Source organism: Canis lupus, chromosome 33 (assembly GCF_003254725.2).
Source record: "Canis lupus dingo isolate Sandy chromosome 33, ASM325472v2, whole genome shotgun sequence".
Classification (NCBI taxonomy): Eukaryota; Metazoa; Chordata; class Mammalia; order Carnivora; family Canidae; genus Canis; species Canis lupus.
Genome location: NC_064275.1, coordinates 31513574 through 31540752, shown reverse-complemented (window position 1 = coordinate 31540752; position 27179 = coordinate 31513574). Strand labels below are relative to the sequence as shown.

The 27179-nt window shown below is 49.0% G+C and overlaps 1 protein-coding gene and 1 non-coding gene across 9 annotated transcripts in view; both read right to left on the bottom strand.

The window, feature by feature from the left end:
* Window positions 1-16056: 16056 nt before the first annotated feature.
* The window catches only part of ATP13A3 (ATPase 13A3), a 98985-nt gene continuing 87862 nt past the window's right edge, over window positions 16057-27179 (bottom strand). For 7 of the 8 annotated variants that reach the window (XM_025473236.3, XM_049105237.1, XM_025473243.3 and 4 more), the window contains 2 exons: window positions 26753-26842; window positions 16057-19782 (listed from right to left, as the gene is read on the bottom strand). In XM_025473236.3, the coding sequence (XP_025329021.1) occupies window positions 19585-19782; window positions 26753-26842 (288 nt within the window). In that variant the 3' untranslated portion in view covers window positions 16057-19584. The remainder of the gene's footprint in view (window positions 19783-26752; window positions 26843-27179) is intronic. The other variant, XM_049105240.1, reaches the window with a different exon arrangement.
* LOC112641701 (U6 spliceosomal RNA) lies at window positions 18172-18277 on the bottom strand. Its single transcript, XR_003124783.1, has one exon. It is a non-coding gene; the product is annotated as a U6 spliceosomal RNA (small nuclear RNA).

The following is a 27179-nucleotide window of genomic DNA, read 5'->3' as shown; positions in this document are numbered from 1 at the left end:
TAATGAATGTATAATAACCTGAATTCAGTTTATTTATTTTTTACATTATTTTTATACTCAACGTGGGGCTGCAACTCAGGACTCCGGGATCAAGAGTGGCATGCTCCACTGATTCAGCAGCCAGGCAACCCGTGAACCTGAGCTAAAAGAGAATTTTTTTTGTCAAGCACAGAGAAGCATTCACAAAAAAATTGCCTGTGTACTAGGCCATAAAACAAGGCTCAAAAATGTTCAAAGAATTGGGATCATGCAGGGGCAGCTCAGTCAGTAGAGCGTTTGACTCTTGATCTCAGGTCATGAGTTTGAGCTCCACGTTGGGTGTAAAGATTAATTCAAATCTTTAAAACATGAAAACAAAAAATTGAGACAAAGTGTTGGGATCCTACAGAGCACAACTGAGTTAGAAGTTAATACAGGAAAATTTCCAAAAAAAAAATACAGGAAATTTTCTTAAAAAGCACCCTTCTAAATAACTCCGTTCCAAGGAAAGCTCGAAACAAAAATGAGAGCCTGCAGGAAGAGCCCGTAAGAGAGACCAAGCATTAACTGGAGCTGAAATCAGGAGCCTCCAGTAGAGCAATACCTGGGAAGACGGATACCCTGAAGAAGGGGGATGGTGGGGAATTAATGGGCTAAGACCCCGATCTACAAAGTCATGAGAAGAAACGACTACGTAGAGTCAAAGGAAACAGAAGAAGATAAAGGTGAAAACTGCCAGGGAATGCGATAGAAAACAATTATACCAAGAGGGCTGTGGGGGAGCCCAGTTCGTTCTTACCAAAAGCTAATAAAAATGGAAAAAGTATTGCAAATGGATCAAGGAAAAGGAAGATGGGTCTCAACAATAGTAGGGATGAAGAAAGCACAACTGCAGATGCAACCAAAAATTTAAAGCAAAAACAGAAATAAAAACGTGATGAAAAATGTTGGACCATAGAGACAACATGAACAATGTCTGAAAAAACACGTGTCACAAAAGTGAGAAATAGAAGATTGAATAGCTCTCTACCCGCTGGAAGACATGAAATCAGCAGTTAAAAATGAGCTACACAAGTGTACACACGTTGCAGGAGCCGGACCCCCAAGTGGCCCCAGCAGTCCCCGACCCTGGAACCCCAGCTCCTGGGACCTGCGCCTCCTGCTCCGACGGCCCAGCCGCACACCCGGGAGGACGCTGTGCGGGAGGACGTGTGACTTTCCGGGCCCAACAATAAGGCCCTGGGACTTGTGCTCCCATCTCTCGAGGGACGAGAGCCGCCCCGGGGACACCAGCTGCCGGGTCACGAGACACGCAGGGAGCCTGATACAGAGGCCCCTGTGCCAAGGCTCCTGCCGTCCGTCCCCCGAGGACTGGCAACCAGGTGAGGAGCAGATCCTCCAGCCCCGACCAAGGTGGCCACAGTCCCCGCCAAGGCTCAGTGATGACCCACGAGACCCCCGAGCCACAGCCACCCAGTTAAGCTGTTCCCCATCTTCCGACCCTCAGAAACTGTGAGAAAATAAACTGTATCATCTTAGGCCTCTAGGATTTGGGGTCTTTTTATTTTTTTATTTTTATTTTATTTATGATAGTCACACACAGAGAGAGAGAGAGAGAGAGAGAGAGAGGCAGAGGGAGAAGCAGGCTCCATGCACCGGGAGCCCGACGTGGGATTTGATCCCGGGTCTCCAGGATTGCACCCTGGGCCAAAGGCAGGCGCCAAACCGCCGCGCCACCCAGGGATCCCAAGGATTTGGGGTCTTTTTAATGCAGAAATAGATAACTAGTACACACGAAATAAAACCAGGCCAAGATGGCTTTGGAAAGGAATTCTAGAATACATTCGAGGAAAATGTAATTATTCTTTACAGGCTGTTCCCAGAGAGATTACCCCCACCCACCTTATTAAGCTGTATAATTTGGACAATACTGTAAAAATCAAAGATATTATTATTTTTTAATTTACAAGGGAATCTCATTAATGAACAGATAATAAAAGTTTTAGATAAAACATTAACAAATTGAATCCACGTGTATTTTTTAAATGCATGATGAGGCTTGGGATTACTTTATAGAGTTGTGAGAATGAACTTATTTTTCAAAATCTATAAATTTAATTCACCACTTTATCACATAGGACAAAAACTGTAGAGCATATTAATAGATAAAAAAATAACATTCAACACCTACTCATGATTTTATAAACGACTTAGCTAGAGCTAGAAAGATCACGTTCGTTAATGAAGCGTTGGAGGCTTTCCATCTGCAATCAGGATGCTGTTAAGGATGCTCACCTCGACCATTGCTATTCAACATTGTATTGGAGGCTTTAGCCAATGCAGGGAAGATATAGTAAGATCAGTAATTATAAGGTATAAGGGTTTAATAGGAAAAAGCAAGTTATTAGAATCATTGTCAGAAGATAATTACATAAAAATAAATCCCATTTCTACATCCTGGTAATAAACCATGAGAAAATGTAATTTTTAAAAAAGATAACATCTATAGTAACAGCCACAATTCAAAAAAGAGGGAGGAGAACTAGGAATAAACCTAAGAAAATCTGTGCAATATTTTTTTTAATATTCTATTTATTGGGCAGCCCGAGTGGCTCAGTGGTTTAGCGCCTGCCTTCAGCCCAGGGCCTGATCCTGGGGTCCCAGGATCAAGTCCCACATCGGGATCCCTGCAGGGAGCCTGCTCCTCCCTCTGCCTGTGTCTCTGCCTCTCTCTGTGTCTCTCATGCATAAATAAATAAAATCTTAAAAATATATTTTTTATTTATTTATTTGACAGAGGGGAGTAGGAGAGCACAGGCAGGGGAGCAGCAGGCAGAGGGAGAAGCAGACACACAGCCCCACTCCCCATTGGGCAGGGAGCCAGAAGTGGGGCTGGACCCCAGGACCCCAGGACCATGAGCTGAGCCAGGAGCCCCTGTGCAAGAATCTCATGCAAAAACTTCTGAAACCTCATTGAAAGATCATAAAAGAGCTAAATAAACAGAAAAGCAAACCACCTTTATAGACAATTGTGCTAGGTTTTGTAAAGGATGCAAACCCTCCCCCAGATTAGTTCACAAATTCACGCAGCTCTGACCGGCATTCCAGCAGGTTTCTCCGTGGGGCTTGCCCTGCTAATCCTAACGTGTGCGTGGAGTTGCAAAGGGCCCAGAATGGATGAGGCTTTTTCTGGGGAAGAAACAAAGGGTGGTGACCCCATACCCAAGAATTACAAAAGCTACAGTAATGATGACTGTGAGTATAAGAAGAGACCAACAAGCCGGTGGTTTAAGCGACAGAAGCCAGAGGCCAACCTGTGCATGCAGGGAAACGTGACAAATGACAGAGGTAGCTTTGCAGACCAGTGCGGAAAGGGTGGGTTAGGTGGCAAACGGTCTGCACATTTGGGAAACATGCAGTTGGTTCCCTACGTCACACAGTATAAAAAATTCCACGTGGACTAAAGCCCTAAATGTGAAAAACAAAACTTTACAACTTTTAGAAGAAAATATAGAAGAGTTCTCTTGTGACTTGAGAGTAGCAGAATTTTTTTTCTGAAGATTTTATTTGAGAGAGAGTGAGTGCATGTGCAGGGTAGGGGCCGAGAGGAGCACAGGGAGCGGGAGAGCGAACCTGAAGCAGACTGTGCGCTGAGCAGGAGGCCGACCCGGACCTGAGCCAAAATCCAGAGTGGACACTTAACAGACTGAGCCACCCAGGGGGCCCCAAAAACACTTAATCAAGTGTTTTTTTTTAAAGAAACCATAAAGTTATATTGCTAAATTTGACTAGATTAAAATTAAAGCTGCTATTCCACACAAGACAGCATAAATAAAGTGAAATAAGCCGCAAACTGAAAAAGGATAGTTCCAAAGTATACAATTTAGAGGACTGGTGCCCAGGATATTTAAGAATTCCTACAAATCAATTTTTTTAAAAAGAAAGGCAAAATGCTCCATTATAAATGGATCAATGTATATGCACAGATAACTTTCAGAAGAAATGAGTAATTATAAGTTTAAGCATTTTATTTATTTTTTTAAAAAGATTTTATTTATTTATTCATGAGAAATACAGAGAGAAAGGCAGAGACACAGGCAGAGGGAGAAGCAGGCTCCCTGTGGGGAGCCCGATGTGGGACTCAATCCCAGGACCCCAGGATCACGACCTGAGCCGAAGGCAGATGCTCAACCGCTTGAGCCACCCAGGTGCCCCCAAGTTTAAGCATTTTAAAAATAAGTCCAATAAACATATAAACATTTAAAAATAAGCTCAACTTCCCTAGTTATCAGGGAAATATAAGACAAAACAATGAGATACCATTTCATACCTATCAGACCAAAATTCAAAATGATGATACTATCAAAGGATTGAAGAGGATATGGGCCAATGGGGAATAAAAAGAAAAAGACATAACAGAAATACACATCCATCAATGAGAGAACAGATAAGTTGTGGAAAATTCATCCAATCGAATATTGTGCAGCTATTAAAGTGAATGAACCAGAGCTGCAGGCTTGGACAGATGTCAATAATCCGGGGGCGTCGGGCTGGCTCTGTGCAAAGGGCACGCAGCTCTATTTTTTTTTTTTTTTTTTAGATTTTATTTATTTATTCATGAGAGAGACAAAGAGAGAGGCAGAAACACAGGCAGAGGGAGAAGCAGGCTCCCTGCAGGGAGCCCGACGTGGGACTCAATCCCGGGACCCCAGGGTCACACCCTGGGCCGAAGGCGGCACCAAGCTGCTGGGCCACCCGGGCGGCCCGGGCACACAGCTCTTGATCTCAGGTGAGGAGTTTGAGTCCCATGTTGGGTAGAGATTAAGTAAATAAAGTAAGACAAAAACAAACAAAAAACAAAAAACAAAACCCCATGAGGCCTGGGGAAAGGCTTGAAGAATGTTACGTGCAGAGTCGCCCGTTCACAGAGAACCTAAGAACCGGCCGCTACGTGGCTCGTTCAAGGGCACGAAGGCACCACCACACGCAGGCACCGGGACCTGCACCCACAGAGGTGGCATTTTGTCCTATTTTGTGGGGCTAAGAAACAACACACCTGAAGCCCCACCCAGCAGCTCGCTATGGCACCGACTGAGTCCACACCGCTCCCCACGATCCCCCGCCGTTGGCAGGCACGGCCCGGGCAGGGACATGTCCAGCTGGAGGGGACAGCACAGCGCAAGGCCTCGGAGCAGGGCTCGGGTGTGGCTTGCTCGGCCCCTGCACGGAGAGCGCCGCCCGGGAAGGGCCTGCAGCGGGCCGGGGCGCAGGTGACCCCGGGACCCTAGGACCCCAGAGGGCCCCATGGGAACGACGCCGCCCCGCCAGCCCGGGCGCCCGGCCACTGTTCTCTGCGAGGGAACAGCCTCCGCGGCCGGTCGGGGCTGGAGCCTGTGTCCCCCGGGAGCCCAGGCGTCAGGCTGCAGGGAGGCCACAGCTCGGAGCGGGCGCCCCAGAGGCAAGACCAGGTGGGCCATGGTGCCGAGCGAGCACACAGGGTGGGGGGTGCCCTGGGCCCGGTGGCTGAGAGGTGGCCCGCGACAGGCCACACTTGAGGCCACACCTGAGCCTGCCTGGGCGCTGCCGGGACCTGGCCCCCAAGGGGCAGCTCCCACCCTGCCCCGGAGGTGTTCAGGGCTCCCCTGCCCCGGCTCTGGGCCGCCACCTGGCCACACAGGGCCGCGACTGACCACGGGGCCGCCTGGCCCCACAGGGCCGCGACTGACCACGGGGCCGCCTGGCCCCACAGGGCCGCGACTGACCACGGGGCCGCCTGGCCACGCAGGGCCGCCACCGACCACGGGGCCGCCTGGCCACGCAGGGCCGCCACCAACCACAGGGCCGCCTGGCCACACAGGGCCGCCACTGACGGGGGATACAAGCTGACTTGGCGTGATCTCCAGCCCGAGAAAGTCTGCTCTCACTGTCATGTACGCAGAGCAAAAGGCCGCTCAGAGCTCTTGTGCAATCAGGGAGCAAATAATTGCTTTAGCTCCTTAATAATAAGAGCTGGCGTTCACTGAGCTTGACTGGGCGCAGGGCACGGGGTGAGTCAGCACACGATTTACTGCCCTTACTTCTCACAAAAACTCCTGAACGCAGATATTGTTTGTCCCTCTCCAGGGATAAGGACCCAAAGGTTAGAGACTGTAGGTGTGGCCCAGGCAGGAGGTGCAGCTGGGGGCACTGGGAGAGCTGTGTGCGTGGGATGGGGACAAGGGGGGATGGGGATGGGGGGGTGACGGGGGACACGCCACCTCGCACAGGCTCCCAGTGGGGAGGCCGGAGGAGAACGTGATGCTGCTGGAGAACGTGATGCCACCACAGTAAACTGGAAACCAAACTTCTCGTCACATCCATGAGCACCTGTCACAGGTCAGGGGCTCCATTAATGCTTTGACATGAGGTAGCACTTAGTCCCAGAAAATGAAAACCAACCCAGTGTCACGATGACACTCGTCACCCGTGGAGGAAGCAGGGAGAGACACGTAGATAGAGCTGCCATTGGCAGGATCCAGGGCCTACCCCTATACCTGAGACCCCCTGAGAGGCCCCCTCCTGCACCCCCTCCTCCCGCCCCTTGGCTCGGGGCAGGAAGGCGCTGAGCTCCTGGTCCCGCCTGCAGAGAAGGTCTCTCCCGGAAAGGGGCACTGAAGGCAGGAGCCACAGGCCAGAGGCTCGGGGTGAGAAAGGACATGGGAGACCCGGGACAGTTCGGCTTTTCAACAGCAGAGAGAATAATCCATCCTGGGCCCAGGAAAAGCCTGCATCCCCGGGGTGGCCCGAGGTCATGTTACTCAGACTGTGCCTGGGACAGGCCTGGCCGGGGGCTGGTAGGCCGTCTGCACCCTTCCCGCTGAGAGGCGGGACGCCCCTCCTGGGCACCGGGGGCACTAGGATGGGCCCAACCCTGGTGCCCTGGGCACCGTGCGAGCAGCAGCCACAAAGCAGACTTGACTTAGAGGTGCTCAGAATCCCGAGGAGGGAGGGGGGAGAAGAGAGGAGGGAGGAGGGAGGAGGAGAGAGGAGGGAGGGGGGAGGAGGAGAGAGGAGGGAGGGGGGAGAAGAGAGAAAGAGAGGAGGGAGGGGGAGAAGGGAGGAGGGAGGAGGAGAGAGGAGGGAGGAGGAGGGAGGAGGAGGGAGGAGGGAGGGGAAGAAGGGAGGAGGGAGGGGAAGGAGGGAGGAGGGAGGAGGAGGGAGGAGGGGGGAGGAGGACGGATCTGGCCACGGTCTCATCAGCTGCCCGTTCGGTGGACTCACAGGCCACTCGCTGATTCACTCTCCCAGGCGCTGGCCGAGCGTAACCACAGCGAACACGAGGGTCCCGGGACGACGGTCTGGGGACCGAAAAAGCAGAAAACAGAGACCTCAGAACGGGCTGCGGTCCTGGCGTCCGCCCCTGGCCACCGGCTGCGTGCGGCCCAGGGCTCCGGCATCCGTACGGTCCTGCACCGTGGCGGCCGCAGGGGGCGGGGAGGAGGGGAGGGGAAGGGGGACCTGGGGGGACTGGGCGGGGTCCGGGGGCCTCCCGCTGGCAGTGTTCGAGCTGAGCCCGCTCCAGGCCGCGGAGGGTGCACGGGCGCAGGGTGGGGCCTGCCAGGGAGCGCCACCGGCCAACGGAGGGCGTGGCGGGCACCTGCACATGCACCCGCACCCGCACCCACACCTGCACCTGAACCGGCACAGACACCTGCACCTGCATGTGTACCCACACCTGCACCCGCACCCCTACCCGCACCTGCACCCACACCCGCACCCACACCTGCACCCACACCCGCACCCACACCTGCACCCGCACCCACACCTGCACCCGTACCTGCACCCGCACCCGTACCTGCACCCGCACCCCCACCCGTACCCGCACCCACACTTGCACCTGCACCCGCACCCGCACCCGCACCTGCACTTACACCCGCACCTACACCCGCACCCGCACCAGCACACGCACCGGCACCCGCACCTGCACCCGCCCCCGCACCCGCACCTGAACCCGCACCCGCACCAGCACACGCACCGGCACCCGCACCCCCACCTGCACCCGCACACGCATCCGCACCCCCACCTGAATCTGTACCCACACCCGCACCCACACCCGCACCCGCACCTGCACCCACACGCGCACCCACACCCGCACCCCCACCTGCACCCGCACACGCATCCGCACCCCCACCTGAATCTGTACCACACCCGCACCCACACCCGCACCTGCATCTGTACCCACACCCGCACCCGCACCCGCACCCGCGCCTGCAGCACCTGCGGGGCAGCGGCGGGCAGCGGGCAGCCGGGGTCGTGCAGCCACAGCTCCCGTGGGCCGCGCAGCCCCCACAAGCGCCCGAAGGTGACAGGGGGCGAGTGAGCCAAGTGCGGGGGGCGACTCCACAGGTGCAGAGTGCAGGTGCGGCCCGAATGCGGAGACACGAGCTGCTCGCCATGGAGTCCGAGGCCCCCCGCCCCAAAGAGCCGGGCGGCCACGCGGCAGGCGGGTCCCGAGGGCCCGGGGTGCGGCTCCACAGGTCGGGGGAGTGCAGGGAGGGGGCGCTCCTGCGGGGTCGCGGTCCTGGAGTCCCTCGGCTCGCAGCGGCAGCCCAGGGTTCAGCGCCCCTCGACGGACACAAGGCTGCGGTGCAGGCGGTGCGGGCGGTGCGGGCGGTGCGGGAGGTGCGGGCGGTGCGGGAGGTGCGCGCGGTGCGGGAGGTGCGGGCGGTGCGGGCGGTGCGGGAGGTGCGCGCGGTGCGGGGTGTGCGGGCGGTGCGGGAGGTGCGGGCGGTGCGGGAGGTGCGGGAGGTGCGGGCGGTGCGGGCGGTGCGGGCGGTGCGGGAGGTGCGCGCGGTGCGGGAGGTGCGCGCGGTGCGGGCGGTGCGGGAGGTGCGGCGCGGTGCGGGAGGTGCGGGCGGTGCGGGCGGTGCGGGCGGTGCGGGAGGTGCGGGCGGTGCGGGCGGTGCGGGAGGTGCGCGCGGTGCGGGAGGTGCGGGAGGTGCGCGCGGTGCGGGAGGTGCGGGCGGTGCGGGCGGTGCGGGAGGTGCGGGCGGTGCGGGAGGTGCGGGCGGTGCGCGCGGTGCGGGAGGTGCGCGCGGTGCGGGAGGTGCGGGAGGTGCGCGCGGTGCGGGAGGTGCGGGCGGTGCGGGAGTTGCGGGCGGTGCGGGCGGTGCGGGAGGTGCGCGCGGTGCGGGAGGTGCGGGAGGTGCGGGCGGTGCGGGCGGTGCGGGCGGTGCGGGAGGTGCGGGCGGTGCGCGCGGTGCGGGAGGTGCGCGCGGTGCGCGCGGTGCGGGAGGTGCGCGCGGTGCGGGAGGTGCGGGAGGTGCGCGCGGTGCGGGAGGTGCGGGCGGTGCGGGAGGTGCGGGCGGTGCGGGCGGTGCGGGAGGTGCGCGCGGTGCGGGAGGTGCGGGCGGTGCGGGAGGTGCGGGCGGTGCGGGCGGTGCGGGAGGTGCGCGCGGTGCGGGAGGTGCGGGAGGTGCGCGCGGTGCGGGAGGTGCGGGAGGTGCGGGCGGTGCGGGCGGTGCGGGCGGTGCGGGAGGTGCGGGCGGTGCGGGCGGTGCGGGAGGTGCGGGAGGTGCGGGCGGTGCGGGCGGTGCGGGCGGTGCGGGAGGTGCGGGCGGTGCGCGCGGTGCGGGAGGTGCGCGCGGTGCGAGCGGTGCGGGAGGTGCGCGCGGTGCGGGCGGTGCGGGAGGTGCGCGCGGTGCGGGAGGTGCGGGAGGTGCGCGCGGTGCGGGCGGTGCGGGCGGTGCGGGCGGTGCGGGAGGTGCGCGCGGTGCGGGAGTTGCGGGAGGTGCGGGCGGTGCGGCAGGTGCGGGCGGTGCTGGCGGTGCGGGAGGTGCGGGGTGTGCGGGCGGTGCGGGAGGTGCGGGCGGTGCGGGCGGTGCGGGCGGTGCGGGAGGTGCGGGCGGTGCGCGCGGTGCGGGAGGTGCGCGCGGTGCGGGCGGTGCGGGAGGTGCGCGCGGTGCGGGAGGTGCGGGAGGTGCGCGCGGTGCGGGAGGTGCGGGCGGTGCGGGAGGTGCGGGCCGTGCGGGCGGTGCGGGAGGTGCGCGCGGTGCGGGTGGTGCGGGCGGTGCGCGCGGTGCGGGCGGTGCGGGCGGTGCGGGAGGTGCGGGCGGTGCGGGCGGTGCGGGCGGTGCGGGAGGTGCGCGCGGTGCGGGAGGTGCGCGCGGTGCGGGCGGTGCGGGAGGTGCGCGCGGTGCGGGAGGTGCGGGAGGTGCGCGCGGTGCGGGAGGTGCGGGCGGTGCGGGCGGTGCGGGCGGTGCGGGAGGTGCGGGCGGTGCGGGCGGTGCGGGAGGTGCGCGCGGTGCGGGAGGTGCGGGAGGTGCGGGCGGTGCGGGCGGTGCGGGCGGTGCGGGAGGTGCGGGCAGTGCGCGCGGTGCGGGAGGTGCGCGCGGTGCGGGCGGTGCGGGAGGTGCGCGCGGTGCGGGAGGTGCGGGCGGTGCGGGCGGTGCGGGAGGTGCGCGCGGTGCGGGAGGTGCGGGAGGTGCGCGCGGTGCGGGCGGTGCGGGCGGTGCGGGCGGTGCGGGAGGTGCGGGCGGTGCGGGCGGTGCGCGCGGTGCGGGAGGTGCGCGCGATGCGCGCGGTGCGGGAGGTGCGGGCGGTGCGGGAGGTGCGGGAGGTGCGGGCGGTGCGGGAGGTGCGGGCGGTGCGGGCGGTGCGGGAGGTGCGGGGTGTGCGGGCGGTGCGGGAGGTGCGCGCGGTGCGGGCGGTGCGGGAGGTGCGGGCGGTGCGGGCGGTGCGGGAGGTGCGGGCGGTGCGGGCGGTGCGCGCGGTGCGGGCGGTGCGCGCGGTGCGGGAGGTGCGGGCGGTGCGGGAGGTGCGCGCGGTGCGGGAGGTGCGCGCGGTGCGGGAGGTGCGCGCGGTGCGGGCGGTGCGCGAGGTGCGGGAGGTGCGGGCGGTGCGGGAGGTGCGCGCGGTGCGGGCGGTGCGGGCGGTGCGGGGCGGTGCGGGAGGTGCGGGCGGTGCGGGAGGTGCGCGGTGCGGAGGTGCGGGCGGTGCGGGAGGTGCGGGCGGTGCGCGCGGTGCGGGAGGTGCGGGCGGTGCGGGCGGTGCGGGAGGTGCGGGAGGTGCGCGCGGTGCGGGAGGTGCGGGCGGTGCGGGCGGTGCGGGCGGTGCGGGAGGTGCGGGAGGTGCGGTCGGTGCGGGCGGTGCGGGCGGTGCGGGAGGTGCGGGCGGTGCGGGCGATGCGGGCGGTGCGGGAGGTGCGGGCGGTGCGGGAGGTGCGGGCGGTGCGGGAGGTGCGCGCGGTGCAGGAGGTGCCGGAGGTGCGGCCCCCGCAACGCCGCCCCGAGCCCCTCCACGCGCCCCTGCAGGCCACAGCCGGCTCCATCCCCGGAACTCCAGGGAGCCTCGCAGCCGCCTTCCCAGCTGCAGCCCCGCGTGCTGGACCCGGTGCTCCCGGGACAACGATCCGCCCCCCACGGATTCCGGCCCCGTGTGGAGTCCTGCAGTTAAAGCGTCTCCAAGCCCGGGGCACGTGGGGGTCAGCGGTGGAGCGTGTGTCCTGGGCCCAGGCTGTGACCCCGGGTCCTGGGATCGAGTCCCGCGTAGGGTCCCTGCGTGGAGCCTGCTGCTGCCTTGGCCTGGGTCCCTGCCTCTCTCTGTGTCTCTCAGGAATAAATAAATAAAATCTTTAAGAAAAGTTTTTTCAAGCTATAGTTAAAAGCCAATACTTTAAAATATTTACACAGAACTAGTGAGTCATTGTCACATCGAAGCTCACAGAGGCCGGAGCAGGGCCCACAGTGAAGTGGTCCTGGTCCCCCTGCCCGCTGGCACAGGGGACGGCGAGCAACAGGCCTGAAGGGCCCAGCAGTCTGCACAAACCAGGGCAAGCACCGCCCGGTTCCTTTCACCCCAGTCGTTGAACAGTGGACAACTTTGGTCAGGCGCCCGGGAAACATGGGCCAAACGTACACTTTATGCCACTCAGTGTTCTCAGCGTTTTCTTTCTTCTTCCTTTTTTTTTTTTTTTTAAAGATTACTTATTTATTCATGAGAGACACAGAGAGAGAGAGAGGCAGAGACCCAGGCAGAGGGGGAAGCAGGCTCCACGCAGGGAGCCCGACGCGGGACTCGGTCCCAGGACCCCGGGGTCACCCCCGAGCCCAAGGCAGCCGCCCAACCGCCGAGGCCCCGGGCTCCCACAGCACTTTCTTTACGTGAATTCATTCCATCCCTATAATAACACGATTCTCATCCTGGGCTGAGGGAGATGACACTGAGGCACAGAAGCAGGTAACGCCCACGGTCACAGAGCTGCAAGGGGACAGTACTTCGGACTGTGCCGTAAATAAGCAGCTCCCATTTCCAAGATGCTTCACAAAAAATACAAACTCGTCGCATTGAATCACATGTGACAAATACCCAGCAATACTAATCTGCCAAAGCAATACTTCCCAAGTGTAATTGTATGCAAATCATTTCTTGAACTAAATTTTATGATTTCTGCACGTAAAGACTAATGGAGCCCTCTGTCGCCCACAGTAAGTTTTGTCAAGTATTCGGCCTTACCAGAAGTGGCGCCGCGCCCTGAAACCGCTGAAAGGCTCAGGGCTTTGCCCATGACTCGGCGCTTTCCAAAGGAAGAGGGAAGTGTCCTTGCATCCCGAGGATAACGACTCCGCAGAAACAGGGGAAGGCCCTTCCCAGGAGGCATGTTCTGGCTCTAACCGAAGGGACCACATGCGACTGAAACGCTGGCGTCAAGGCGGACGGGAAAGAGCAGAAGGGAGGTAAGTTTCTCCGTAAAGCGGCACGTTAGGACTCCGTGATGCTAGGGAAGCTTGGTGACAGTTGGATCCCGTGGCAGCCTTACCCCTTAGGTGGGTCACCCTTCCTCTCCCTTCCCCCCCCATCGCCCCAATTCTCCATTCCAGTTCTCCTCTCCCATTTTTGAGGAATAGTAAGACTAAAAACATCCTTTGGGATCGAATCCCACGTCAGGCTCCCGGTGCATGGAGCCTGCTTCTCCCTCTGCCTGTGTCTCTGCCTCTCTCTCTCTCTCTCTCTGTGACTATCATAAATAAATAAAAATAAAAAATAAAAAAAATAAAAAAAAAAAACATCCTTGAAGGGGTCCCAAACGGCACTACAGGTTTGAAGGGCGTTCATATGTCCAATCTAACTTAGGAACGTCCAGCTGCTTTCCCAGGAGTTGTGCCAATACGTGATGCTGCCTAGAGTGTAGGACAGTCCTCTGCCTCCCAGCCCTGCCCGTCCTCGGACCGGAGTTTTTAATTTTTACCATACATACGCAGCAACTGTCTCAGTGTGGTTTTAATTTTTCATTTCCATTTAATGAACTTGAGCTTTTTTTTTTTTTTTTTTTTTTTTTTATTCATAGAGACACAGCTAGAGAGAGAGAGAGGCAGAGACACAGGCAGAGGGAGAAGCAGGCACCATGCAGGGAGACTGATGTGGGACTCGATCCTGGGTCTCCAGGATCACACCCCGGGCTGCAGGCGGCGCCAAACCGCTGCGCCACCGGGGCTGCCCTTGAGCATCTTTTATATTTTTAATCCTCACTTGTGCTTCATCTTCTGAGAAATTTTGGGTTCTTTTGCCCATTTTTCTATATGTGAAATGTGTATGTCTTTTAAAAAACTAAACTAGGCATTCTTTATATATTCTGGATACTAATCCTTGGTCAGTTATAGGTGCCAAATATCTTAAAGTAGTTTGTGGTTTGCCTTTTCATCTTCATGACGCCTTTTGACAGACATAAGTCTTAATATAAGGAAAGTTATCTATCTTTTATGATTCGTGTTTTTTGCATCAAAAGTCCTCCTCTCATCCCAAGTAAAAAAAATTCTATAATGCCGGAGTTTAAGTTTTGTCCTTTGTTTTTAGGTCCTTAATCCATATAGAACTGATTTTTGTATATGATGTGAGTTGAGTCCAATTTTATTTTTTTCCATTAAGAAAACCAGCTGTCCTAGCCCCATTTATATATAATTAAATCCCTTTTTCCTTCAGAGCTTACTGTCAGCATAGTCATGAACCAACATCTCATGAATCTGGGAGTCTGTTCCTGGGCTATTTGATAATCCCTGCACCAACACCAAACTGAAATAACTTTTTAATGCTTAAAGCCTGAAAATATCCAGCATTTTAAGAAATGTGAAGAAACATTCTCATACTACAATGATGGGAATATAAATTGGAGCAAACTTTTGGGGAAAAAGTTTAGCAGTATCAACTAAATTAAAAATATACATACCCTTTGCCCAGCAGTTACACTGCTAAAAATACATTCTATATCTAGGCTCATTAAAATTTGTGCACAAGGGGCAGCCCGGGTGGCCCAGCGGTTTAGCGCCGCCTTCAGCCCAGGGCCTGATCCTGGAGACCCGGGATCGATCCCACATCGGGCTCCCTGCGTGGAGCCTGCTTCTCCCTCTGCCTGTGTCTCTGCCTCTTTCTGTGTCTCTCATGAATAAATAAAATATTTTTTAAAAATTTGTGCACAAAATGGAGCACCCAAGAGTTCAGTCAGTAGAGCATACAACTCTCGCTCTCAAGGTCAAGGGTTCAAGCCCCCATGTTGGGTGTGGAGCCTACTTAAAAATAATTGTGCACAAAAACACTACAGGGTTGTTTGTAGTAGAAAAAACAAAAACCCCTAAATGACCATCAATAGGAAAGTAGTGAAATTTCTAAAGTATGAAACATCCATGCAATGCAATGCCTTGTGGACTTCAGTGCCAACGTCTAAGATACACAGAATGATGTAAAACAAAGGCAACAGAGCACACATATATAATAGAATTCTTGTGTAGATTTTAAATCAGAAGAAGACTTTGTGTCAAATTCGGGTAAGCTGCTGTGGCCTACTTCCCGAGGAAGTGCTCTGATCAGAAGGACCTCCAAGTTTTATTCTTTGGAAAGAGAATATTAATATTCTGAATGCCAAGGATATGGAAGTTGTGGACAGTAGCACACTGTTGAGTCCATTCGCTGAAAACCTGGATGTTTAAGGTTTTTTTAATCCATTCATGAGAGACACAGAGGGAAAGAGAGACCCAGGCAGAGGGAGAGGCGGGTTCCCCGTGGGGAGCCCGACCCAGGACTCTGCCCGGGACCACGACCCCAGCCCCAGGGCCACCCAGATACTCCTGGATGAGGTGTGGAGCAGTTATTTTGAACAATGAAGCTGATGGCTCCCGTGTTTTCACGTCCTTTGAATTTTGGATTCATGTTAACAGGTTAGAAATCTGCTCTGCTAAGAGGCAACTTCTGCATTAAAGTCACCCCAGCCTATAAGGTTTGGCCTTTCCAAAGCATAGCTGTCTGCCTGGAGGAGACATGGTCTCCTCAGTGAGGGGAGACTCGGGGACCAGGGCACTGGAGGGATCTCTGTGCGCTTACGGAGCAGTCGAAACCCCAACCCTGAACAGCTGACGTTCTCCTCCAAACTCCTCCAACCCCATCCTTCCCTGCAATATACACTCAAAATACAGCACCTGACAGTAACAGCCAAGGAAGACGGGGGCTGCGGGGTCATGACCACAAAGCACAGTGGCCGTAAGGAACCTGGGACTCTAACCCTTCACACCACCCAGTCCATCGCACCACAGCAGTGCGGAGGCCACGGCAGAGGACGCACACCTCCTGTAGAACCCGGGATACCCAGAAACGTCTCCCGCCTAGTACAAAGGCCAACACAAATCCTGCCTTCTCTGACGTTTCTCGGACAATGCACAGTTCCACAGCTTCTCTCTCCTTGGGAACACTCTTTTCGTAGCCACGGCTGCCACTTGACTTCAAACTTACACGATTTTACGTGGCATTGACGTGGCTGGATCTTCCCAACTGTTAGTAGATTCTAAGCCTCTTGTCTCAACATTTCACGATTGCCCTCCGGCCTCCATACAAATAACGTTTGGTTCTACATCGTATCTGACTAACGAATGGGTTTCCACTGGATGGTCACACACATGATGTGATATATATGTGCAAAACAGTATTTATCCCCTTCAAAAATTCTAAGTTAAACAAAGGAAATGGGAAAATACGAAGTAGGAAAATAAATCCAGAGAGGGCAGTATTTGTATGGCTAAAAGGCAAACAAATGTGTAAGGACACAGAAATGAAATGTTATTTCATTCATTTAAATTTTTATTTTGAATAGCTTCAATCCAAAAAAGATTATGAATTTACAATGCTAAATGTACAATTATGAATGTATGCCTTTTTGACATCAGGGTACCATTCTTGAGCAGCAATACAATTTAAAAAATATAAAGATGCAGTATCATTTCTGATATAAAGTTACTTAAAAAAAATCCAAAGTCTTAGGGAATTCACAAATCATAACAGGAAGTAGCTATCTTATTAATTTAATTACATTAAAATTTAATTACATTAAAAATGTGTAAATGCCCACAGACTATACAAAAATTAACATCGCACATTTTGTCAAAAGTTCCCCATCACCTCCCACCATAAATATACAAAAACCTATTTTCGGATATGTCAAAATTGCATGCATGCGATTTAGAAGGTTTTTTTAAAGCTTGGATTTTGCTCTTCTCTGGATATTATTATCTATAGCCGTTTGGGGAACAAAATACATAAACACTGATATGTTATTTACCATGCCTCTGAAACTGTGCAGTATCTTCACAAACATGGGAGACAAAATAAATACAGTTAAGACCGCAACAGTTCTGTTTAAATGCAAGTGCAATTTGGAAAGCTCTCGAATGTAGGAATTATAAAACTAATATAAAAAGTATTTATTTTGTTGTTGGCTTAGCCACTTTTATTCAAGCATTATTTGCAGCATTGCTTTACAGCAGTTGGTGCTAGAAGATACAAAACATATAGTTACCACTATTTATATCTGAGGGAGAAAAAAAAAAACTTTAAACAACCCTGAGGGAGACACACATTAAAAATCTTGTTATTTATTTAAAAAGTTAAAAAGTTACATATCATTATTTAACAATTACTTTTCCGGACATTTCTGTCCTTTAAGTATGTGCATAAATAAAATTTAAATCGGCAATATTTATTAATCTTTAATACATCAAAATAAGATATGTACAGATTTTTAAATTTAGGTCTGTATACACTCAAATAATTTAATGTGAAGTTCAGAATCAAAATTACTATGTAACGGTGACCTACAGAGAGAGAACTCCTCCTATCTATGGCACTGAGTAGGACCCACACCTAGATTCACAGACATTCTTCAAATAATATTCTGGAAACCATCAATTGCAACTTGAACAACCCACCTTGTCTATGTTCAAATCTGATTCCTACAGATGCTCTTCCAGCTACCTAAAAACCTCACTCCTTTGAAAATAATATGGACAAATGAGATATAAAACACTCATAAAATCTAAATGTTAAAAAAAGAGAAAGGTGTAAAAAGTACAGCTCTTTATGATCATGCTCTTAAAGATGTTAAATACAATCCGGTAACTGGATTTCTAAGCTGCTATTTAGTCATTAATTATATGCTTCAGTATTTAAATCAAAGAATAAAATCTACAATTCTGGGAAATCACTTTAAGAATAATGTTTATACATACTGAAAATGAATGTGGAAACCAGAAAATGATCAAGAGTAAGTAACTATAGAAAACAGTGCTAATTCACAGCTCAAGAGGTCTAAGATGCATAGCTTCACAAAATTGTTCATTCATGAACAACTGTTCTTATCTAATGTGTATTAATATCATATTATGCTTTCTGATGGAAAACTTCGATTAATATTTTTGTAAGAATCATCAGTGGCAATAGCAGTTAACAGTGATCCTGAGTGTAACTTACATTTTCCTATAGTTACCTAACATCATTCAGGTCTCTGCAGCATAAAAAATGAGAACCATGTGGTTCTAGAGCTCTGGCTAACATCTGATAAACTGGTAAATATCTATCAGAAAAACAATGATCAGCTGGAAGTGGACAGCACAAGCCTACTACCAGTTAGGGAAGAACACAGGATAATGTCACATAGTTTAGTTAGTTTAGTGTCCGTTTTATAGCATAGCAATTTCTGTGTTTATCAGAACTGTGGGCTTTGCCAAACTGCTGGATCTTACCCAGAAAGGCATTTAAAAAAAAAAAAAAAAAGATTTATTTATTTATGAGAGACAGAGAGAGAGGCAGAGGAGACTCAGGCAGAGGGAGAAGCAGGCTCCTCACAGGGAGCCCAACGCAGGACTCGATCCCGGATCCCAGGATCACGCCCCAAGCTGAAAAGATATGGAACATGTCACGAATTTGCGTGTCATCCTTGCACAGGGGCCATGCTAATCTCCTCTGTATTGTTCCGATTTTGTGTATGTGCTGCAGAAGCGAGCACCAGAAAGGCATTTTTAAGGTTACTTTAATTTTGTTTCGAATTTAAAAATAACCAGAAAAAACAGAAAGGTGAAAAATGCTTTTCACATTTCTTTTGGCCCAATTAATGTCTATTCTTTAACTTTATTTCATTTTTTCTTCCTCCCACAAATTTTTACATCCAAATTAATGCTCCTTTGTAAACATCCCATCTTAAACAGGTAAACTCTGACCTCTGGCGCCACCTAATGGCATAAAACAAACTCAGCGAGTTCATACTGTTTTGAAGAAGCAGTCACTCAAAACCACTCATTTTTAAGCCTCATTATTCATAGGAGAGACATGTATCAACCCTTAAATATTTTAGTAGGTGAAAGTCTAACTCAAAAGACTAAAACAAAACAAAAAACAAAACCCAATTCACTATTATCCTATGTCTTTAAGTAATTAAAAAGATAGAAAATAAAAATATTTAAAATTATATAAAACCTGAGAGAAAAAAAAAGAGATATCAGACAGACCTACATCTATTGCAAAACAACAACAACAACAACAAAAAACTTTCTTTCCCAGTGAAAATGGTCCTACAACATTTAAGTGAAGTAAATTATACTACTGACAGGAGACATACCACAAGATCTGTTTAATAGCTTTGAGGGACGTCTGAAGAAGGCAGTGAAGCACCTTGCTGATTAGAAAAATAAAACCCAGGCAGTTTGTACAGAAAATATAAAACCATAAATGGAAATTACCTGAGTTATTCTATAAGCAACACCATAAAACTAACTCCTAGACTATCAAAGGGAACAGGTGTAGGTATATATGGAAGTCTTTGCAAGAAATTTTGGAACCAAAAGAAAACAGGCTTTCTACCTATTTTCACTGGAGGGTAATTAACACCCATTTTATTGATCAATAGCAAATTTAGGGCTGGTATATAAACGAGGACTTTTTCTAATAAGCGAGTGAGGAAAATAATAAATTTAAACAGATAAACCAAGTCTCAGAAGCTAATGTCTAAAAGCCTATCAAATACCATCTTTCTTCTGTACCCTATATAAAGAGTATCACTGAGGTTAACAAAAAATTCTGGAAATATATGTATTATGTAGTTACTGAAAGAAGATATAGGACTTTACAGACTATTAATTTAACTGACAGGCCAATCTTATTGTTCTGTTCTGTTTATTAAAAAAAAAAAAAAAAAGGCTCTAGTATCAGCTATTAGAAGGGACATAAATTGAAATGGTGCCATTCCGACACACAGGATCAGAATGTCCTAAAATTGCATTCTCCTGCTACTAGCATACCACCGAGAGTGATGCACTGCTATGTTATGGTGATGATTTGACATGATCCATTCTCTTTAACTAAAGCTTTAGCTTCCGTTGTTGTCTGAGGTTTTGGTGGCCATTCTGGATCAACCAAGAGCTCCTGAGCCAGATACATATACTTTGCCTTTGGTACCTTCTTTCTACAGCCCAGAGCCCAGGACAAGCAGCATTTTCCCCACCGATCCACTGACTCCTAAGAAAATAAGGGAAAAAAAGAATATACAAGTAGATTAAGATCTGCTTGTTCTTAACAAGTTTTTAAAAGCAAAATACATCAACGCAGGAAAATAAGAGAAATGACTTCTGAGTACAACAAATAAATGGAAAAAATCCAAATGAAAGAAAATATTTTTAATATTTAATATGAAAACCCCCGTATTCTATCCCAGATTATACCATTGCTCCTAGCAATTCAGCCAGCTAGCTGCTCATTTTTGGAAGAAAGTAGTATACAAATATTATTATTATTATTACTATTCATGTCATCTTTCAAAAAATAAAGCACGATGAAAATACTGTTAGGTCAAAACTAGAACCTGGATCGTGTTTACTGTCAATCACTTCTTTTCACATGTTTTCATTACTATAAAAAAACAACTTTGTTTTATAATTATAGCTTCCCCCGGTGTTCCACTATTGGAAAGAAGTACATAGAAAAGTATAAATCAAGCACTATTTCTTAGTATTATTTCATTATAAAAAGCTCTGCTGACATTGAAATTCTTCTGGATCAATCCAAATGTTTTTAATGAATGTGATCTTAGATAAACAATCTTTTAAGAACAAGAAAGCAGTCCCTAGTTATACAAAAATGTAGATTCAATATAGGTCCTCAGAATTTAATTGAAATTTGAGATAAAACTGAAATAAAACTAAAATGATTGTACTGAGACGTAAGTTATAGTCACCTCTGAAGAACAGTCAACTTCTAATTACTCTGGCTGTCACTTCTTCAAACAAAATTTAAACCCCATGGTGTTTGTTGTCCCATCAACATGTACCTCAAGCTGCAACTAGGTTTAATCTCAATTGAAGTAATCTCACAAAATGAAATGTAACATAACTGAGGTAAGTAAAGCATTTTAATATTGATACCCAAAATGGTTTCATCATCAAAGAAGGCAAATTTGCTATAACATGTTTTGAAACATGTGTTTCTAAATTGACCAGCAGAGAACAGCAAAAATAATATAAAATTTTTTTAAAATCTTAAAAAAAAAATCTTAAACTAGAAGACCTTTGAAAGTCTTAATTTTATCAACAAAACACAAAAAGATGCACTGGTACCAAGAATTCACAGGCAAAAATTGTGGTCACAAATAAGCTGTATGAGGACTGGGGGGGCGGGGGAGGCTGGAGATCTTTATCTAGTAGCCTCTTTATTGTCATAACTAAAAAGAACTATCATCATCTTAAAAGAAGTCTACAAGAAAATACTTGGCATTAGGATTCAGAAGAGACTAGATAATAGGATTCTTCAGGTGATCCAAATAACAAATACAGCTAACCCTTGAACAATATGGGTTTGAACTGTGCAAGTCCAATTACGCAGATTTGTAAAACACAGTACTAAAAACTTATTTTCTCTTCCTTATGATTTCTTTTAGTAACACTTTGCTCTAGCTTACTTTAAGAATACAGTATATAATACATACGACATACAAAATATGTGTTAACTGACAGCTTATATGATCAGTAAGGCCAACTGTAGGCTATCAGTAGTTTTGTTTTGTTTTTAAAGATTTATTTACTGGAGAGAGAGGGAGGGAGGGAGGCAGAGAGCACAAAAGAGCAAAGGAGCCCAACACAGGGCTTGATCTCACAACTCTGAGATCATGACCTGAGCTGAAATCAAGAGTCGGATGCTTAACAACTGAGCCACCCAGGTGCTGCCCCAGTGGTTAAGTTTTTGAGGAGTCAAAATTTATACACAGATTTTGGGCTGCACGGGGCGAGGGGCAGTTAGCACCTCTAACACCTGTGCCGTTCAAAGGTCAACTGTAATTCCTTTCCACATTACACGTTGTGTAGGCACATACACAATACACCTTCATATGTAACCTGAGATGAGACTCACTACTTGGGTCTATGTTTTCCCCAAGGTGCTTAAATTCTTCAGAGTAGTGAGAAAAAAGATACCCTGTTCCTAAATCAATCTGAAAGCTGTCACTTTTCATTTTACAGCCTGTAGCACTGTTAAAGGACCACAGGAAAAGGCAAATGGTGAATGCTGACTTTTAAAAAAGCGAAAACATACAGGTTTTGACTGTCCAGATGAACTGGCTGGGTGGAAGGGCACGCGACAATGCATAGCAGGCTGAGTTAAGATAAGTCACAGCCCAGTGTCTTCAAATTTAAGACACACATACACCCGTAAGTCCAGTTTCCTACCTGTAGAAAGTGAGGCAAGCAATAAATTGGAAACTAATTTCGTTGCAAACAGAATCACAATGAAATAGAAATCTTTTTACATTGTGATGCATGTTTTTTTTTAAGATTTTATTTATTTATTCATAAACACAGAGAGAGAGGCAGAGACACAGGCAGAGGGAGAAGCAGGCTCCATGCAGGGAGCCCGATGTGGGACTCGATCCCAGGTCTCCAGGATCATACCCCAGGCTGCAGGCAGCACCAAACCGCTGCGCCACCGGGGCTGCCCGAGATGCATGTTTTTTAAAAAAATCCTCACTTATCAAAAACAAGTAAAATTATAATTCAGAAAAAATAAATTAAGTCACAAGAAAACTAGAGAATCTCCTTCTACTATGATTAGAAACATGCTGTTCCTGTACCTCACCTTCCCCAAATATCATACACAAAAAAATACACAATATAGGTTTGTTAGTTTAAAAATACAAACATACCACATACATCCTCAAATACAATACAATTCACTGGTAGAGAAAAGAAAAGGTGCTACAGGCATGCTAGAGAAATGAACCAAGGGAGACATGACAGCAAGAAGAGGAGGGCAAAGAGGTGGGACACCACAGGGCTTAGAGTGAGCACGCAGGTCTCCCCCAACATCCAAACATAATCCCTGAAGCAGGAGAATACAGTAGCTATAGCAACTGGATCTTCTCCTTTGCTGCCGAAAGCAATGGTTGAATGACTGAGTGTGTCCCTCAAAGACAGGAAAGTGGCTACCACAGTCCAGAAGAGAGATCACAAAGAACTTTCAAAAAGATCTATAGCTAAAATTCTCCTGCTTCTTAGGCCATTCCAAGCTATTCACTCTAGAATCCCAATGCCAGTCTACTTTTAGGAAATGCTTTCACAGGTAGCATGTAAAATATAAAGCCATGCTTGTGCGGGAAGTGCTGTAATGATACTGTGGTTTTCAAAATCGTCTTCTTCCATACCAATCCTGAATATAAAATAAAGATAATCAGAATTAACATTCTATCTAAATAAGCTCAAATAATCTTCTAAGTGGCGTGAAGATTACCACTAATATCTGCTTTTCCCCACAAAAGGAAAACATAATCCAGCACAAATCCTCGGGCAGGATCAACCTACACGACGACATGATCCTAGGTCCACATCTACTACTAATTGGCCCTAGTTTACCAGACACAAGATACACACAAATGCTTTTTAGTAACAGATTATGCAGCACAGATCTTCCTAAATAGGGGTAATGCTTTATAAAAAAAGAAACTTTTCTTGAAATTGAGAAACCCTGGTTTCAACTCCCAATTTTGTTATTCATTACATGCACAACCTTGGCAAGTCAACCCAATGTTGCTGCTTTATGTACAAAGTGAAGTTATAAATAAGACCTTAAGATTTGGGAGGATGCTGGAGGTGTACAATGTCCCTTGTAGATAAACAGATATTTTAGACAAAGTCGTCAGAGATTTTCAGATAAGGCTCCTGACTTCCCAATCCAACTGTCTAAGATGTGGGGCCTAGTCCAGGGCCTCTAGCTTTGAAATTTTCAACACAATTCCATGGCCCTTGGGTCTATATGGTAAAGGAGGAAAAAGAAAGAAATAGGTCTTCTCTTTCTCCCAGAATTAATACAGATGGTTGGGAGTTGCAGTCTGAAAAGACCTCATGGGATCCTTGGTAGAAAAGAGCACAGAGCAGTCAGAGGCGGAACGAGAGTTCCTGGCAGAGAATTACGGTAGCCACAGAAGTCCTTAAGGGACTTCTCGCCTCTACTTTCTTTTTCACCTTCAGTTTTGGCACTAGTGACATCTCGGACTAAAATTTCTTTGTGGGGATCCCTGGGTGGCGCAGTGGTTTAGCGCCTGCCTTTGGCCCAGGGCGCGATCCTGGAGACCCGGGATCGAATCCCACGTCAGGCTCCCGGTGCATGGAGCCTGCTTCTCCCTCTGCCTGTGTCTCTGCCTCTCTCTCTCTCTCTCTGTGACTATCATAAATAAATAAAAATTAAAAAAAAATTTTTTTTAAAAAAATTAAAAAAAAAATAAAATAAAAAAAAAATAAAATTTCTTTGTGTGGAGCTTCTGGGTGGCCCAGTTGGTTAAGCATCCGACTCTTGATTTCAGCGCGGGTCATGATCTCAGTTGTCATGGAATCAAGTCCCATGTCAGGCTCTACACTGTGGAGCCTGCCTGGGATTCTCTCTCCTCTCCCTCCCCGCCCCGCTCATGAACTCTCTCTCACTTTCTCTCCAAAAAAATCAGTCTTTGTTATGAGGGGTTTGTCCCGTGTACCTCTGTAGGATGTTTACAGAGCAAAACCCCTGGCCTCTACCCACTGCATGCCAGGAGCAACCCCTCTCCTCTCCAAGTGTGACAACCAAGTATGCCTCCAGACACCACCAAATGTCAGGGTAGGCAGGGGCAAATAGAACTGTCTCTGATTGAGAACCACAGCCTTATGGTAATACGACTAGCTGACTAGTTCTTGAAGGGTCACAAATATGAACAGTGAAACCACATTACACACAGAAGTGTCAGAAGATGAAAACGGGAAGCATTCTGTGCTAAAACCTTACAACAACTCTTTTCTAAAGCCAGTAATTTAAAAAATGCTTTCTCAATCATGACTACAGAAAATGAAGACTAAAATTCTCGTCTACTTTGGGATTCTCAGAACAAAGTGGCAAAACACACAGGGAATGCTGGAGCTGCCTATGCTAGACCACTCGCCATCTTCACTCTCTCCTGTGAGCACTTCAGAGGTAGGACTTCACATGAAAGACACAAACTCTTAAAAATAAAGAAGACAGATACTACCAAATTTCTAGAAAACAGATTTAGCAAATGATAGAATCTTCTCCCATTCAATTTTGGTTGAAAACTGAGGAGAAATTTCCAATTCAAATATTTTAAAGGAGGCTTATGATACCCACTTTTGAATAAATAGGGTATAATGCCTCCTCAGAACCTGCCATTTCCTGCTTAAAGAATTTTTTTTCTAAAGTAATCTCTAGGGGCAGTCCAGGTGGCTCAGCGGTTTAGCACCTGCCTTCAGCCCAGGGCCTGATCCCGGGATCCTGGGATAAGTCCCACGTCGGGCTCCCTGCATGGAGCCTGCTTCTCCCTCTGCCTGTGTCTCTGCCCCTCTCTCTTTCTCTCTCTCTCTCTCTGGGTGTCTCTCGTGAATAAATAAATAAAATCTTAAAAAAAAAAATCTCTACACCCAATGTTGGGCTCAAACCTCATAATCCCAAGGTAAGAGTCATAACACTACAGATTGAGCCAGTCAGGTGCCCTCACATTTCCTGTTTAGATCAACAGTTAGAGAACTCTTTGGAGATGCTGGAAACTCCATGTAAATGTTTTCCATGGCCTGGGCCTTGCCGATACAAACATTTCATATGAGGACTGATGATATGAGCCAGAATATACCCTTTGAAATAACATAGTGAGGTAACCAAAAGGAAAAACACTTGGACACAAAGGAGATTTAGCTAAGGGATGTGAGCCCCTGATATAGCTGTGGCCATATCACTACACCACTTTGAGAAAAAGGAACTGAAGCTGAAGCCAGACTCATCCCATTACTACCAAACTCTCACTCTTCATCATAAAACAGAAGACAAGGAAATGGCACTCCACGGGACCTCTTATAAGGAAAGTAATCTGTGATACTACACTGGGCATCAAGCCCGTTGAAATACCAAAATAAAGCTCAGGAAGTTGGTACTTAAGTAAAAGAAGGCTAAAAATAAGTGAGTGGCCCAACTCAGAAATGCCAGGGAATCCTCTTGAACTCTGAAAGCTTTCCTTGTGCCTCAGAATGAAGGGAAGATTTAGAACTCACATGTGTAAAAGCACATCACCTCGCCAATACATAAACGGCAATGGGTCAGATAAGGAGGTGGGGAGACACTGTGTTGTCAAGTTCTTTATATCCAAATGGGCTGGATCAGAGTTAATTCAATGGTATCAGGTAAAAAAAAAAAAAGACTGACCTGATAGGTTACCTTACATAGGGCATACATATGCTTCTACACAGGTAACACAATATTAGTTTAACATTAGTTTATACTATACGACTGTATGTTACGGTATCGAACTATACTTCAACATCCAAACACCAGGAAATGGGTTTTATTCAACTATTTCTCCTCTCTTTTTCCCATGGAGCTTGTATGTCTTTCAAATCTCAGGCTTGTGAAGGGATCCAAAAAGTCAAAAGTCCCACGCTGTGATTTATTTACAGATATGCATGGTCTCTGAAAATCTTTATGAAGAGAGACCTATGTTTGGAAAAGCCAAAAAGCCACCCAAATCAAGGTACAGTGATTGCTGACAAGAGATCAGAAATAATTCCTCAAAATTTTGGCCTCTGAATTTTGATTCATTTTGGCCTCTGAACAATTCCCATTTCATAACTATGTTTCCATGAATCTCATTTAGGTCTAATGGGACTCATGAAAACCGTAAACATATAAACCAGAGAGAAATGGGAAACCTCTCACTACTGAGAAGACCTTTACACACAGCGAAGATACGGATTGGAATGGAAAAGAGACTTATGAAATTTCTGAAGTCCTGAAAAACCTGTAACAAAGGTTTGCCAAGAATTTTCTAGGACTCCTTACAGGGAATGAAATGCCAGGCACAGGAGAAAAGGTTGAGTAAACACACAACAAAACATCACCCTACAGAAAGGCGGCAGAGCACACAACTAAAAGAGCCTAAATACGCGTGAAGAATTGAGAGTAAGTGCTGATTTCCAACCTGTGGTGGCTGTGTGGTGGTGAAGCGATATTCTCCTTGTTTGTCTCGATTGAACACAACTTTCCAAAGGACCATGTCAAGGAAGAAGTTCTGAGAGATATTCCAGTGAGTTAAGAATTAAAAATGACTAAGTCATTCTTTATTAATGTGCACATTTTAAAATGCTCATACAAAGCTGCATCATTAGTGAAAAACATGACTTGGTTTTCTTTTTTTTTTTTTTTTTTTTTTTTTTTATGACTTGGTTTTCATATAGACAATTTCAGTTAATATTGGAAAAGGATAAAGCATTAACAAGAGAACATTTTTGGTTTTTTGGTTTTTTTTTTTTTTTAACAAGGCAACATAGGTAACAAATACCATAAAATTCTTGAAAAAATGGGACCTCTAAAATTTCCACAAAATGTGGTTTTTAATCGCATCCTTG